General features: G+C 31.9%; 2 protein-coding genes across 10 annotated transcripts; both read right to left on the bottom strand.

The window, feature by feature from the left end:
* Window positions 1–1,184: 1,184 nt before the first annotated feature.
* LOC111240723 lies at window positions 1,185–2,414 on the bottom strand. Its single transcript, XM_022776283.1, has 2 exons — window positions 2,007–2,414; window positions 1,185–1,854 (listed from the first exon to the last, which is right to left on the bottom strand). Exons 1-2 carry the CDS (start codon window positions 2,143–2,145, stop codon window positions 1,685–1,687), a joined length of 309 nt encoding a protein of 102 aa, XP_022632004.1. The 5' UTR covers window positions 2,146–2,414; the 3' UTR covers window positions 1,185–1,684.
* Window positions 2,415–2,776: 362 nt separating this feature from the next.
* Window positions 2,777–7,909, bottom strand: LOC106778687 (sister chromatid cohesion protein SCC2-like). 9 transcript variants are annotated; one of them, XR_002666257.1, is made up of 11 exons: window positions 7,414–7,909; window positions 7,052–7,293; window positions 6,631–6,890; window positions 6,473–6,504; window positions 6,319–6,394; window positions 6,016–6,249; window positions 5,377–5,510; window positions 5,053–5,184; window positions 4,925–4,966; window positions 4,122–4,193; window positions 2,777–2,976 (listed from the first exon to the last, which is right to left on the bottom strand). XR_002666257.1 is itself a non-coding variant. In XM_022776279.1 (6 exons), the coding sequence occupies exons 4-6, from the start codon at window positions 6,229–6,231 to the stop codon at window positions 4,952–4,954; spliced, it is 324 nt and encodes a 107-aa protein (XP_022632000.1). In that variant the 5' UTR covers window positions 6,232–6,249; window positions 6,319–6,394; window positions 6,473–6,504; window positions 6,631–6,890; the 3' UTR covers window positions 4,363–4,951. The 9 variants fall into 9 exon arrangements, 1 of the variants encoding a protein (XP_022632000.1); XR_002666258.1 differs by having other exon boundaries at window positions 5,092–5,184; XR_002666252.1 differs by lacking the exon at window positions 5,377–5,510 and having other exon boundaries at window positions 7,401–7,904.
* Window positions 7,910–12,281: the final 4,372 nt, after the last annotated feature.

Genomic DNA, 12,281 nt, shown 5'->3' with positions numbered 1-12,281 from the left:
TACCGTTATTTTTATACTTAATTTTGATACTTAATGCACCCTTTTTCACTTAGAAACTTGCTTGGACTCATGATTTTGCTTTAGTTTTGTTAATAAGAGAGTTGAGGTTATACTTTATGATTTTATTACTAAATTCCCTTAATTTTGAAGGTTATTGGAATGATTTGAAAGAGGTGTTGAAGTACCAAGGAGTTGCAGTGTAGAAAAGTCAACCAAAATGAAGAAAAGTCAACCAGAGTGTAGAAAAACGAAGTGCTGAAAAATTCGTTGGTGCTGAGCGGTAGTTTTGTACCGTTGAGCGCCGCCAGTCTTGCTGATGAAGTTCACTATTTCTCGCCTGGGCGCCAACGTTGAGCGTTATTCTAACTGATGCACCTACCACTGAGTGGTATTTTAGCGTTGAGCGCCATTTACGTGGGCCTAGGTCAATTTTTCTCTTATTTTTATAAGCTATATAAGGATTTAGTCGACGTAGAGGGTCTATCTTTTGGTAGAAGGAGACGCAGAAACACTCTTTTCACCCCTCGGAGATGGATTTTGGATGCGAAAGCTCCAATCTACAAATTCTAAGGTTTTATCTTTCATTCTTTTCATTGTTTTCATCTAGTTTCACCATGTCTATGGTGAACTAAACTTCCACTGTTGTTGGGGAAACGAATGTAATCCTTTGAAACTCTCATGTATTGAATTGATTCTTAATCTATATGCTTTACTTCATTAATTGTTAGAGTCTTTCCTCTTTACTTTGTGCATGCTTTGTTTAACTCATTCAATTGCATGATCATTGATTTTGTCAATATGGACACATAAGGGGAAATCTAGACTTGGGGAAATTCTCTCGGGAGCAATATTACCTAAACATAGGCTCTCTTCACCGAGACATCGAGTTTAGGGCAAATTAAAAAGTGACATTGATAGTAATGAAGGAGTTGAATTCCTAAATACATGAGAGTGGATAGGATAAAGTCGTAAACCCCAACAACATAATTCATTCATATATCATTCACCTGCGTATTCTTTTGGTCAATTGATCAACAACTGCATTCATGTTTATTTTACTGTTTTGCATTATAAACTGATTTTTGTTTCTCAAGTCTTAAATAATCAACAAATCACATGGTTGTCTAGGCCAATAAGTCTCTAGGGAAAACGATACATGGTCTTACCATTTATATTACTTGATACGATTCGGTACACTTGTCGGAGTCTTAACACTCCACTATCACCATTATTTTGGTGTATGTTTATGATATACTTTTATCTAGAAATAACCTGTCTGAAATCACTCTGTCAAAGATCACCTCCACAGCAAGTTTCACATTAAAAATCTTAGCGATCTCAAATACTTTTTGGGATTCAAAATTGCTAGATCTCAAGATGGATTATGTATAAATAAGAGAAATTATTGTCTTGAATTGATTTCTGAAGCTGGTATGTTAGGCCGTAAACATGCTCCCACACCTGCCGATCCTTTCGTTAAACTTCATGCTAATGAAGGAATCACTCTCACAGATCCTTCTTCCTACCAGCGCCTTATCGGATGATTACTCTATCTCACTCATACGCGGCTTGACATTGCCTTTGTCATCCAACAACTTAGCCAGTTTGTTTCTACTCCTCGTCAACCCCATATGCAACAAGCCATGAGGATCATGAGATATTTAAAGATTCCTTCCTTCCGCATTCATGCATACTCTGATTCTGATTGGGCCACTTGTGCTACCACTAGAAGATCCATCTCTGGCTTTTGTGTTTTTCTTGGAACTGCTCTTATTTCTTGGAAGTCAAAGAAACAAACCATTGTTTCTAAATCTTCTGGCTGAATATAGATCCTTAGCCTCTCTAACTTGTGAACTGCAATGGTTGCAATATCTATTAACAGATCTGCACATACTGTGTCCAACTCCTTACTCATTTTATTCTAACAACAATTCTGCCATCCACATTACCAAGAATCCCACTTTTCATGAAAGAACAAAGCATATATATATAGACTGTCACGTTACCAAACAAAAGCTTCAAGACAGTCTTATCAAGCTTCTTCTCGTATCTTCTACCAGTCAACTTGCAGATGTTTTCACCAAGTCTCTCTACCCTTCTCCCTTTAATACTATTACTTCCAAGATAAACATGCATAATATCCATGTTCAGCTTGAGGGAGGGTGATGAGATCTTCACAGATATCTTCTTATGTTGTTACCGAATAGTGAACAATAGTATCTTACCGAACGACTATAGAGAGCTGAAGATTACCGAGCGGCTGCAGTATACTGATGTCTACCAAACGGTTTCAAAGTACTGAAGACTATCGAACGGTTGCAGGCAGTGTGGCTACCGAACGACTGCAGGTAGTGACACTACAAGAAAAAATGTTATTATCTACGGCCCAAATCCGTATATAAGGCCCAAAATCCGTATATAATATTTAGTTATATACGGATTACATACGGACAAAAATCCGTATGTAATACTGTCGTAGCTAATGTTACATACGAAAAAATTCGTATATAATTTATATACAAAAAATCCGTATATAATTTATATACGAAAAATCCGTATATAATTTATATACGGATAATCCGTATATAATTTATATACGGATAATCCGTATATAATTTATATACGGATAATCCGTATATAAAATTCGTATATAATTAAAAATATATTTACATACGGAAAAATCCGTATGTAACTATGATTTTATAAAAAAATAAATAAATAATTATCCTTCACTCGGGAATTACAAGAATTACTTCTACATTTTGTAACAGTTACCTATTCAACAACCACAATTTTAATATATATTCATAATAAACAAATTTAATAATCTAAGTTGTCAGAATCATTTACAATGATAAAAGGTTTTTCAAACCAATAAGATTAATAGACATTAATAAAGCTTCCAACACACTATCTTCAAAATGAACTCTAAAGACCGCACCACATATGCTAAAGTAACATTTGGTCTCTCCAAACCTGTCCATTTAAGACAAAAAAAACTATTGAATATATAATAATAGCTTTAGCCACTATAAAGATCCATGAACAACAATACCATTGAATATATAATAATAGCTTTAGCCACCAAAAACTGAGGGAGTATTTTGACAGTATGTTTATTCTAGGTTAACTAATTTTCTATTTGTACAAGTTTAATTACTATAATTAAATACTTATTCCAAAAGTAACTAGAACGGAGACAGTAATGATTCTTATCCCACAAAATATAATTGGCTTTACTTCGAACATGAATATACTACTTCCTCCACCCCATAAAAGTGGTATTTTCCAAATCACTCGTCAAATAAAATATAATAAATATTCTAACATCTTATTTTTAATATTTTAAGATCGAAAAATAGTTTTAGATTTGAAAAACATCTTCTAAATATCTATCCAAAACAAAAGAAAGAAATTTTCAGAAGATAATTTTAGATTTAAAATTACTTTTCAGAATATCCTGTTTTGCATTTTTTTCTAATTCTAAAATGTATTTTCAAATAAAAAAAAAATCTAATAGGAACCGCAAAGCAAGATGCGATTCCTATTTGTCTTAGCTCAAAAGACTATGCTCTGATAGTGGAAGGATTGATTGAACCGAGAAACAAAGATTAAGAAAATCAATGGAGGCTGGTTCTAATGTATCCAAAGCTATATATAAAAAAAATTTTGCATAAAAGTTATTTTTAGGAAGAGACAAAAAAAATTGAATGTGGGTGTGGAATCTCGTTCCACTTAGAGTGTTCTAGATTCAACAAGCAAATTAATTACCAATCAAGCATATTTTCACATTATTTATATTTTTAGAGCTAACAAATAATATAATAACATTTCATCTATAATTAATCAAATTAATAAATTAATTACAATAACTATGAATGTGCAGATAATATTAGTTATAAGAATATATAATTAAAAAATAACATGTATCTTCAAACACACTCGTGCAAATATGCAATAAAAATAGGTTTTTGTTATACATGAGCAACACAAGTGATTATAGGAGAAAATGGACTTCATCAGTGACTCGTAATAGACAAGTTAACAAAAGTTAACAGAGTAACCGCAAAGGTGAAAACTGAAAACTTCAATATAAATTCTACAAGATAGAAGGGACTTACTTGCAAAGAAAGAGAAATATACCACAAAGTGTAAATGTGCCAGCAACAAAAATCCAACCAATGAGGATCAAGCTGCAGTCATTATAATTAATGGAAAACCTTCAAGTGTCAATAATAATAAAAAAAACAAAAAAAAATGGACAGTGTCGACGTCTAATAAGCTAAAAGTAATCTCGTGGTCGACCTCTTCGCTATAGAACATAAAGTTTAAGGTATTCAAAGCTGAGTGGCAAATGGGTTCTGAATTAAATCTTGCATTNTAACCTGTGAGGCTTAATACACCCTTACCTACATAAGGTATGCAATATACTAATACGCAGGTTATTTCCAGTGAGAGGATAGCATAATCTTCATATACTTTAAAAGGTGGAAAATAACTTCTATTCAAATCCTTCATCAGAAGGGTGGAAAATATGCAACATTTTTTAAAGAAATTTATTTAGAATTCCAACGCAGAGGCAACCATTTTTAAATTCAAATTTCAATAATTCAGATAGATATTTCATTAATTCAACCATGTTTTAAATTAATTCATTAGTTCAAATAATTACGTGTTTTAAATATAAAATAATAGTACAAAGATGATATAACACGTCTAACAAAATGAAAATATCATAATAAATAATAAAAATTCATACTTCGATTCATGCGTAAGCACTGAAACTAAGTGGTTATGTACAAACTATGAATTATTTAATTTACCCAAAATTATAGTAATCCCAAAAGAAATTACAAATGAGTTCAAATCATCCAAAAAATCAACANAAGAAACAAAAAGGACAGATTGAGGGAGATGTGCGTACAACTCATTGGAGGCATATAATTGTGCTTCATCTTTGGGCATGCTGCGAAAAAGATTATTTTTATATTTGATTATAAAATAGCAGGCAAGTCAACGAAACAGTAATTGATATTCAGATTTTATAGGCACCTGTTGCGTAAGTGATGATGATGCACCGTATAATTTTACCTGACAATGGGCTTCGTCAAGACTATACATGATTTTTAGGTGTCTCTTAAGCTTTAAAAGAAGCTGCAATGCAATTGCTGATAAACAGTCGGCCTGCACAATCACATGTAACAAAATTAGCACACATACGCATATTCAAATGTTTAGGCCGTATTCTGAAAACATTTGACTTTCTTATTTTGACCAGGGGTTTCCATTAGCAAATAAAGATTCTTTAACTAGCTTAGCTAATAAAGCCCAATGTAACATGTAGTCCATCACCACAACAATACATAAGAGATATACTTTTCATTCATGTTCATCAGGAGATGATGAGCCAACTTTGAATTTGACTCCAGAAGATCTGTTTCAAGTGTTATTGGGTACGGAACACAGGTGATTGGATTAACAAGACCTTGACACAGCACAATTTCAACAATCTGCATTATTAACAAATTAATTATTTTATAAGTAAGAGTAAAAGAAAACTAGACCATTTTAACAAGAATGCTTCAGTCCTGATTGTTTTAGCATTGCAACATATTCAAATGAAACTTGGACCACGACAATTGCTTTCAGAGAATGTTCATTGGAAGTCATTGCTATCCCTTCGCAAAGCCAGACTATGCTAATAAAAAGAGGCACTTAATCTTCTAAAGAAAATAAGCCTCAAAACGATAGATAATTTAGACCATAGTCCTAGAGACTGATAACTAGCACTTGCAAGATTCACTTTTAAACTCCTCTGAAAAGCATCTACCTAATTTACTCATATCCTTTACCTCACTACATTAATCCAAAAGATTTGGAAGAATTTAAACAGTAGTAAATACAATACATGCACATGCATATGTTTATTAACTGTTTCCAAAGAAGAGATTTAATTTTTGATAACATTTAGATTAAGAGTGTTGAATCTAAACCGATATAGAAGCTGGATCTGACCTTCAGGGCTGATTGAAGAACTTGTTCATCGAAATCCAAACATCTGCCCAAAATATTATCCCAATATAACTGAACTATACCCCCACATATGTTTGTATCACCGACACCAACAGCAACAGGTACACTCTTTCCAGCTCCTATTGTGCAACCAACAACGTTATCATCATCTTTATCAGTTCCCATTTGACTTTCAGCATCCAGAAGATACTCGTACATGTTTTGTAATCCTTGAATCTGATTTACAACAAAAGTTTTAGTATATACTAAAGTATAAGTACACATCTATCAGGGAAAATATATTACCTTAAGGCGAGTATCAGCAGCAGAGAATAATGTTTCCTCAAAATTCTAGCCTAGCAATTAAAACAAACCCTAGTGCCTACAAGAGTTACAATAAAACATCAATACACTTCAAAATTAAACTAGGATAAGAACAAAGTTAACAAATAAATCATACCTGCAAAGATCTAACTTTGAAACCAAAGTCATCTGCAGATTGAAAGCATGTGAAGTTCAGAGAAATGTATATAGACTTCAAGATCTTTTTAAACAGTTCGTAGATCCATCAATATTGTGCAAAAAAGATTTCTAAATCTTTTATAACAAGTAGCTCACAGAGAAATGTTGCGATTGCATCATTGGTACAACATTGTCATGAAGTTGTTCTTTCTGGTGCATATCCATAACATAATCTGCATTACCGCCTACCCACAGAATATGGCAACAAACAAATATTGAAATCAATTAAGCAACTTTGACTCAATATAACTCGGTAAATCAACACATGTAACCAAAAATAATTAGAAAAACACAACTCTCATTTCCACCGGGGCAATGAAAAATTCTTCAGCGCAAACCAAAAAGTAGTTAATACCCTTGCAAAAATTGAGACAAGAAAGCATACTCACTAAATATATATAATAGATAATTTAGATGCTTATCTTGAAACAGAAAGCAGGGTGCATATAAATATATCAAAACCAAATAACGAAACAATACTGAGAATAATAAAGGTATAGAGAGTAAGAAAGTTAACGCTAATTCTGTAGTCGCATTGTTCTCATATGCAAAATCTCCTTTCTTCACCTTGTTCCTTCGGCGGTGACAAATCTGGACCTCCTCGACCAACTTGGCCAAGTTAAGCATGTGGGAAAAGGACTGGGCAACAATAATATAGTCCCCTGCATCCAAAATAGTTATCATATTTCAAAGTTCTTCCAGTTTCTTAGGGTCACGCTTTCCTTCATACTCAGCTGAAATTCCGTACACTTCTTGAACCTGCACAGAAACATTTACATAAATGTCAAAGAGAAGTGAAAGAACATAAATTTCGGAATATTTTCTGATAAATCGCTACAGCCTTCTCCATCGAATCCAGCGATTACATTCTCATTTTACCACGTTTCACTGATTCAGCCGTTGAATCTTCCNTTCCCACCGAACACGCGACCTAATTCNCATTTCTCACCGAACAATTTTCCTATTTTTCACTCCTCTCNGAATCCTTCCCGCTCCTGGAATATTTTCACGAACCTAGGGTTGATGAAGGTACTCTCTCAGCGTCGAACTACGGCTCCAAAACGAACGATGAAGGTGATTGCTTCGTCAATGAAGGACAACGAGATTGCTACGTTGTTATGCGACGACAGTTCGAGAGAGAGGGGAAGAAGCAAGGGTTCGAGAGAGGGATAGTGACAGTAAAGAGGACTCGAGAGAGGGACAGCGTGAGCGAAGAGGGCTCGAGAGAGATGTGAAATGGCAAGAGCTCCAGAGAGAGATCAAATAGGGTTCTGAGCGAGAGAGAAAAGCTTGAGGGTTTTGAGAAGAATAGGCCTTCAGGTTGCCTTCATTTTTTTTAAGTAAATTATTCTCCCAATTCGTATGTAACATCAATGGCTAACACTTGAATATAATTACATATAGATAATTAGAATTATATACAGATTATATTTATAGATAATTTTCCCGCTAATACGCCCTAACTTTACATACGGTTTTTATATACGGATTTTCCGTATATAAAAATCCGTATGTAATATCTGTATGTAATTTCTTTTTCAAAATCTGTATATAATATCCGTATGTAATACATATATTATATACGGATTAAAATCCGTATATAATAATCCGTATGTAATAGCCATATTTCTTGTAGTGTGAGGCTACCAATCGACTTTATTCTACCATATGGTGGATTCTCAAAAACCGTTCGGTTGTAGTGTTATAAAATTGTTTTGTTAATTCTGCTTTCTTTTTCCTCTTCCCCTTTTCGTATATATTCTTTGCTTTCGCTGTATCCAAAACTTACTTTTCAATAATATTCATTCGTAGCTTTGCTTTTCTTTGGTGTTCTCGTTCTCTCTTTTCTCGAACACTTACAATACAAGCTATACGCACAAGATGCTCTATTTAAAAAATATCTAATTAAAGAGTCTAGTTTATGAAAATTACCTAAACGATAAGTTTTAATGATATTATATGATTACATAGATTTTATTGAGTATTCTAAAATGGGCTTTATGTAGCTGAAATGAAATCAAGCTCATAACTCATTTATAGTTTTGAATTGTTTAATGTCTTATATTAAATTGGAGATTTTCTAATGATAAAGAGAAGCTAAGATCCTCAACTTAATTCAAAGTGAGTGGGAAAACTAAAAAAGATAATTCAAGAGAAGAAAAAGAATGTTAAACGCCGTCTTATTTATGCTTCACCGGAATCCTCTTATGCATGTAGTTTCTAATGCTTATATTGTCTTTAAATATGTTGTTTTAAATGAGATTTATGTAAATGAGGTCAAATAAGTAGGGTTGGGTAAAATTTACTGAATTGTACTGAATTATAGTTATCTATACTTTATTATACTAAAAGAAATTGAACTAAGGTATACTTAAAAGTAATTAATTTATTCTTTAGTTCAGTTTAAAAAAATTGAACTTTATACAGTTAACTGTTTGTAATGCAATTAACTAGTTAAATGTGGATAATAATAAATTTGTTTCTTTTCTTTTTATATGCTCCTTTTTTTGTTTTTAAGTGTGATATCAGAGTAATCTTTTACACAACTAATTAAATCTGTTATGTAATAATTTTTTATTTAATATTGTTTCTAACTTTTATTTTATTACCTATTATGATGTGATTTATGTATTTTTATACGAATTTATTGTTTAAAATTTCCTTAGCTATAAGAAATACAATAACTTTTAATATAACATAAGAAGAATTATTATTATTATATTTTAATGGGAAAGTGACATTCTGTATATACATTTTAAAAAAAATAAAATAACATGACAGCAATAAATGTTTTATAATATATATTTATTTTAACATATATGTAATTTGTATTTATCTTTCTTATAATTTTAATTAAGAAAATAAATTAAAAATATGAAATGATAATCCTATATTATATATTGGTATAGAACTTTTTTTTCGTAATTTTAAGANAGTTAATAGAAAGACACAAATTTAAAATGTNTATAACAAAATCAGTAATAGTCTTAAAANTTTTATACAAAAATATTTGAAAATAATATATGTAATTTAATTTTATAATACTATTGATATACAATATTAAATTTCGTTTATATATGGGAGGTTGGTGTGGTTTAAACCTTATAAAGTTTCACAAAATTATTTTAGTTTATTTTTTATACACACTTTTAATAAAAAAATATTTTCCAAATATTTTTCAGAAAGAAAGAATGAGGAGAAACAAACAGAGTTGAAATAAATAATGAGAATAGTTAAAAAAATATATCAAATTTTGTGAATCAGATATTTAAAATTAAATTAAAACTTAGTACTGCAATAAAGAATAAAATGTTTTGAATTAAATATATTTACAAATTGATTGGCAACTAAGTGCACTGTTTCTTTAAATGTTATATGTGCTACTAGAAAAAAAATAAAGGAGAAAAGATATACATTAAACACACTTTAATTAATATGTAATTTGTTTGATGAATTGTAATTTTTTTAAAGGCTAATATTAGATTGTGAATAAGATTAGTTCATTGAACTGTACTGTAGTGTAACTAAACTAAAAAATAATTCAGTTCAGTTATTTTGAACTATTTTTCAGTTCAGTACAATTTTCCTGAACTGATATATAATTAACTATAAACTTCCATAGTGCAGAGTTAACTGTGATGCAGTTCACCCACCCCTACAAATAAGCTTTAAATAAAATTATGTGTTAAGACCAGCTTATTGAGCCCTATTAGAATATTGTTGATGAGTGCATTTTCAAGCACTCATTATGCATCTAAGCCTAACTTTTTTAGTTGATTATTGTACTTAAATATGTTGTTTAGACTAAGACTTGTTCCAAAAAAATGTAATAAGCTTTGATGAATGCTTAGGTAACCTTTGTAAAGTTTTGGGAAGATGTGTTAAAAGTATGTTCTTAATTCCGAAAAATGTCACTTCATGGATGGTAGAAGAAGGCTTGACTTTAGGATATATCATTTCTAGAAAAGGTATTGAGATTGATCTAGCCAACATTGACGTTATTACTCAATTGCCTTACCTTCTGTAAAAGAGGTTTGTTCCTTTCTTAGTCATGCAAGTTTTTATAGACAGTTCATAAAAAATTTCAGCAAGATAGATCTCCCCCTTTCCAATCTATTAAGAAAAATGTCACATTTGATTTTGAAGTGCAGGAAAGCTTTTGAAGATCTCAAGAGTGCTCTTACCACCACCCCTATAATCCAGTTTCTAGATTGGATACAGCCTATGTGTGATGCGTCCAACTATCTTGTGGGGGCTGTTTTATACAGAAAATCGATAAGTATGCATCCAGAACTCTGGATACAAGTCGGGTCAACTATATAACTACTGAAAAATGAGTTGTTAGCCATATTATTTCTCTTGAACCTTCTAGAGCCAACTACACCTACAAAATAGCCTGAACAATTTCTTCAATTGGTTCTAAAAAATTCAAAAAAATATCCTTTAAAATTCATCTGGATTCCTTTTAGTTTTTATTTCCATAAATTTTGACCTTATCATTGTACAAAGTTTTCTTGGATTGAGATACTCAAAAACTCCATAACAATGCTTTAAACATTTATCTTTTTACTTTCTGTTCTTCCATAACTTTTGACTTTATCGTTGCACTAAGCTCACCCTCAATATCCAGAATTAATATGTTGAATATAGTTTGAACTGGCACAAACAACAATGACAAAGCTTCTTGTGTTAATGAGTCAATAGATTTCTACACAGAGAAAAAGCTCTTCATTAAAAAATCAGTTTCAGGCATCAAGGTCAGACTTGAATATGGGAGAGAAAAATATAGTCCAAACATAAACATGTTCTACAATTCACAAATAAAGTACAAAGATTAACAAGCTTTTCTTTTGTAGTTTAGAGGGAAAGCTTTTGGAAAAAATAACAAAAATTATTACCACAAATATGACGAATTCCCATATGAATAAATAATATATGTATTGATAATGCATATTATTACAATATCATTCCATCATAAACCCTCACCTATAATAAGTGTGACTTTCATAATAGCTATATTAAAGTCACATCGAAGAAACTTTGACTTTATAATAACCATGTTAAAAGTCATTTCAGGGCCTGTTTGCTCAATTGGCCAAAATTTGGTAGTAACCAAACTATTAGAGATATTATATTTAGTTTATATTTATTTTTTATTTTCTAGTTAGTTTGTTATTATTTTTTATTTGTATTTTGGGCTTAGCCCATATTTCTTCTATTATAAATAGAAAACCCTATGTGTGTATTTAACACAAGGGAGATTTCCCCTCATCTCTTTCACTATTTCATATGGTATCAGAGCCTGGTTCTCTGATTCTTTAGTCATTGTCTTCGCTGTCTGCTGGCGGCCGGCCGCCATGGCCGCCGGCAGCCCCTACTAAAAGTCTTTCAACCTATGTTATTCTGCTGCGGCCAAGAAAGGCCACTGCATCCGCAGTGCATCACCGTTACTCGCCGTCGGTCATCATCCAGAATCAACTGACGACCGCTCCATCCGAATCGCCTCTTGTGGAAATTGAGGCAATCGGAGCATGTTGAATTTTTAGGGTTTCTTTCTCTCTCATGTTTATCCATGGCTTCTTCCGTTGCTGTCTCTTCTGACCTCTCTTTTCACCGTTGCGTTTGACCCGTCCATATATGCTTTTTTCATGGAAAAGATGGTTTGTTGTTAGTTTATTTATAGTCGTGGTGGCTCTCCAACAATTACCTCTTTATCCAATGGCGGCATTCTTCAAGGGCGATTTGCA

Source organism: Vigna radiata, unplaced genomic scaffold, assembly GCF_000741045.1.
Source record: "Vigna radiata var. radiata cultivar VC1973A unplaced genomic scaffold, Vradiata_ver6 scaffold_147, whole genome shotgun sequence".
Classification (NCBI taxonomy): Eukaryota; Viridiplantae; Streptophyta; class Magnoliopsida; order Fabales; family Fabaceae; genus Vigna; species Vigna radiata.
This window is presented reverse-complemented; position numbering and strand designations above follow the sequence as displayed.

Coding starts and splice junctions, on each gene's coding strand:
- LOC111240723 (XM_022776283.1), bottom strand. CDS start 2,145: ATGGATATTATGCATGTTTATCTTGGAAGTAATAGTATTAAAGGGAGA. Junction 1,855..2,006: donor TGTCTTGAAGCTTTTGTTTG/GTAACGTGACAG, acceptor CAACCATTGCAG/TTCACAAGTTAGAGAGGCTA.
- LOC106778687 (XM_022776279.1), bottom strand. CDS start 6,231: ATGTACGAGTATCTTCTGGATGCTGAAAGTCAAATGGGAACTGATAAA. Junction 5,185..6,015: donor TTCTTCAATCAGCCCTGAAG/GTCAGATCCAGC, acceptor GTGATTGTGCAG/GCCGACTGTTTATCAGCAAT.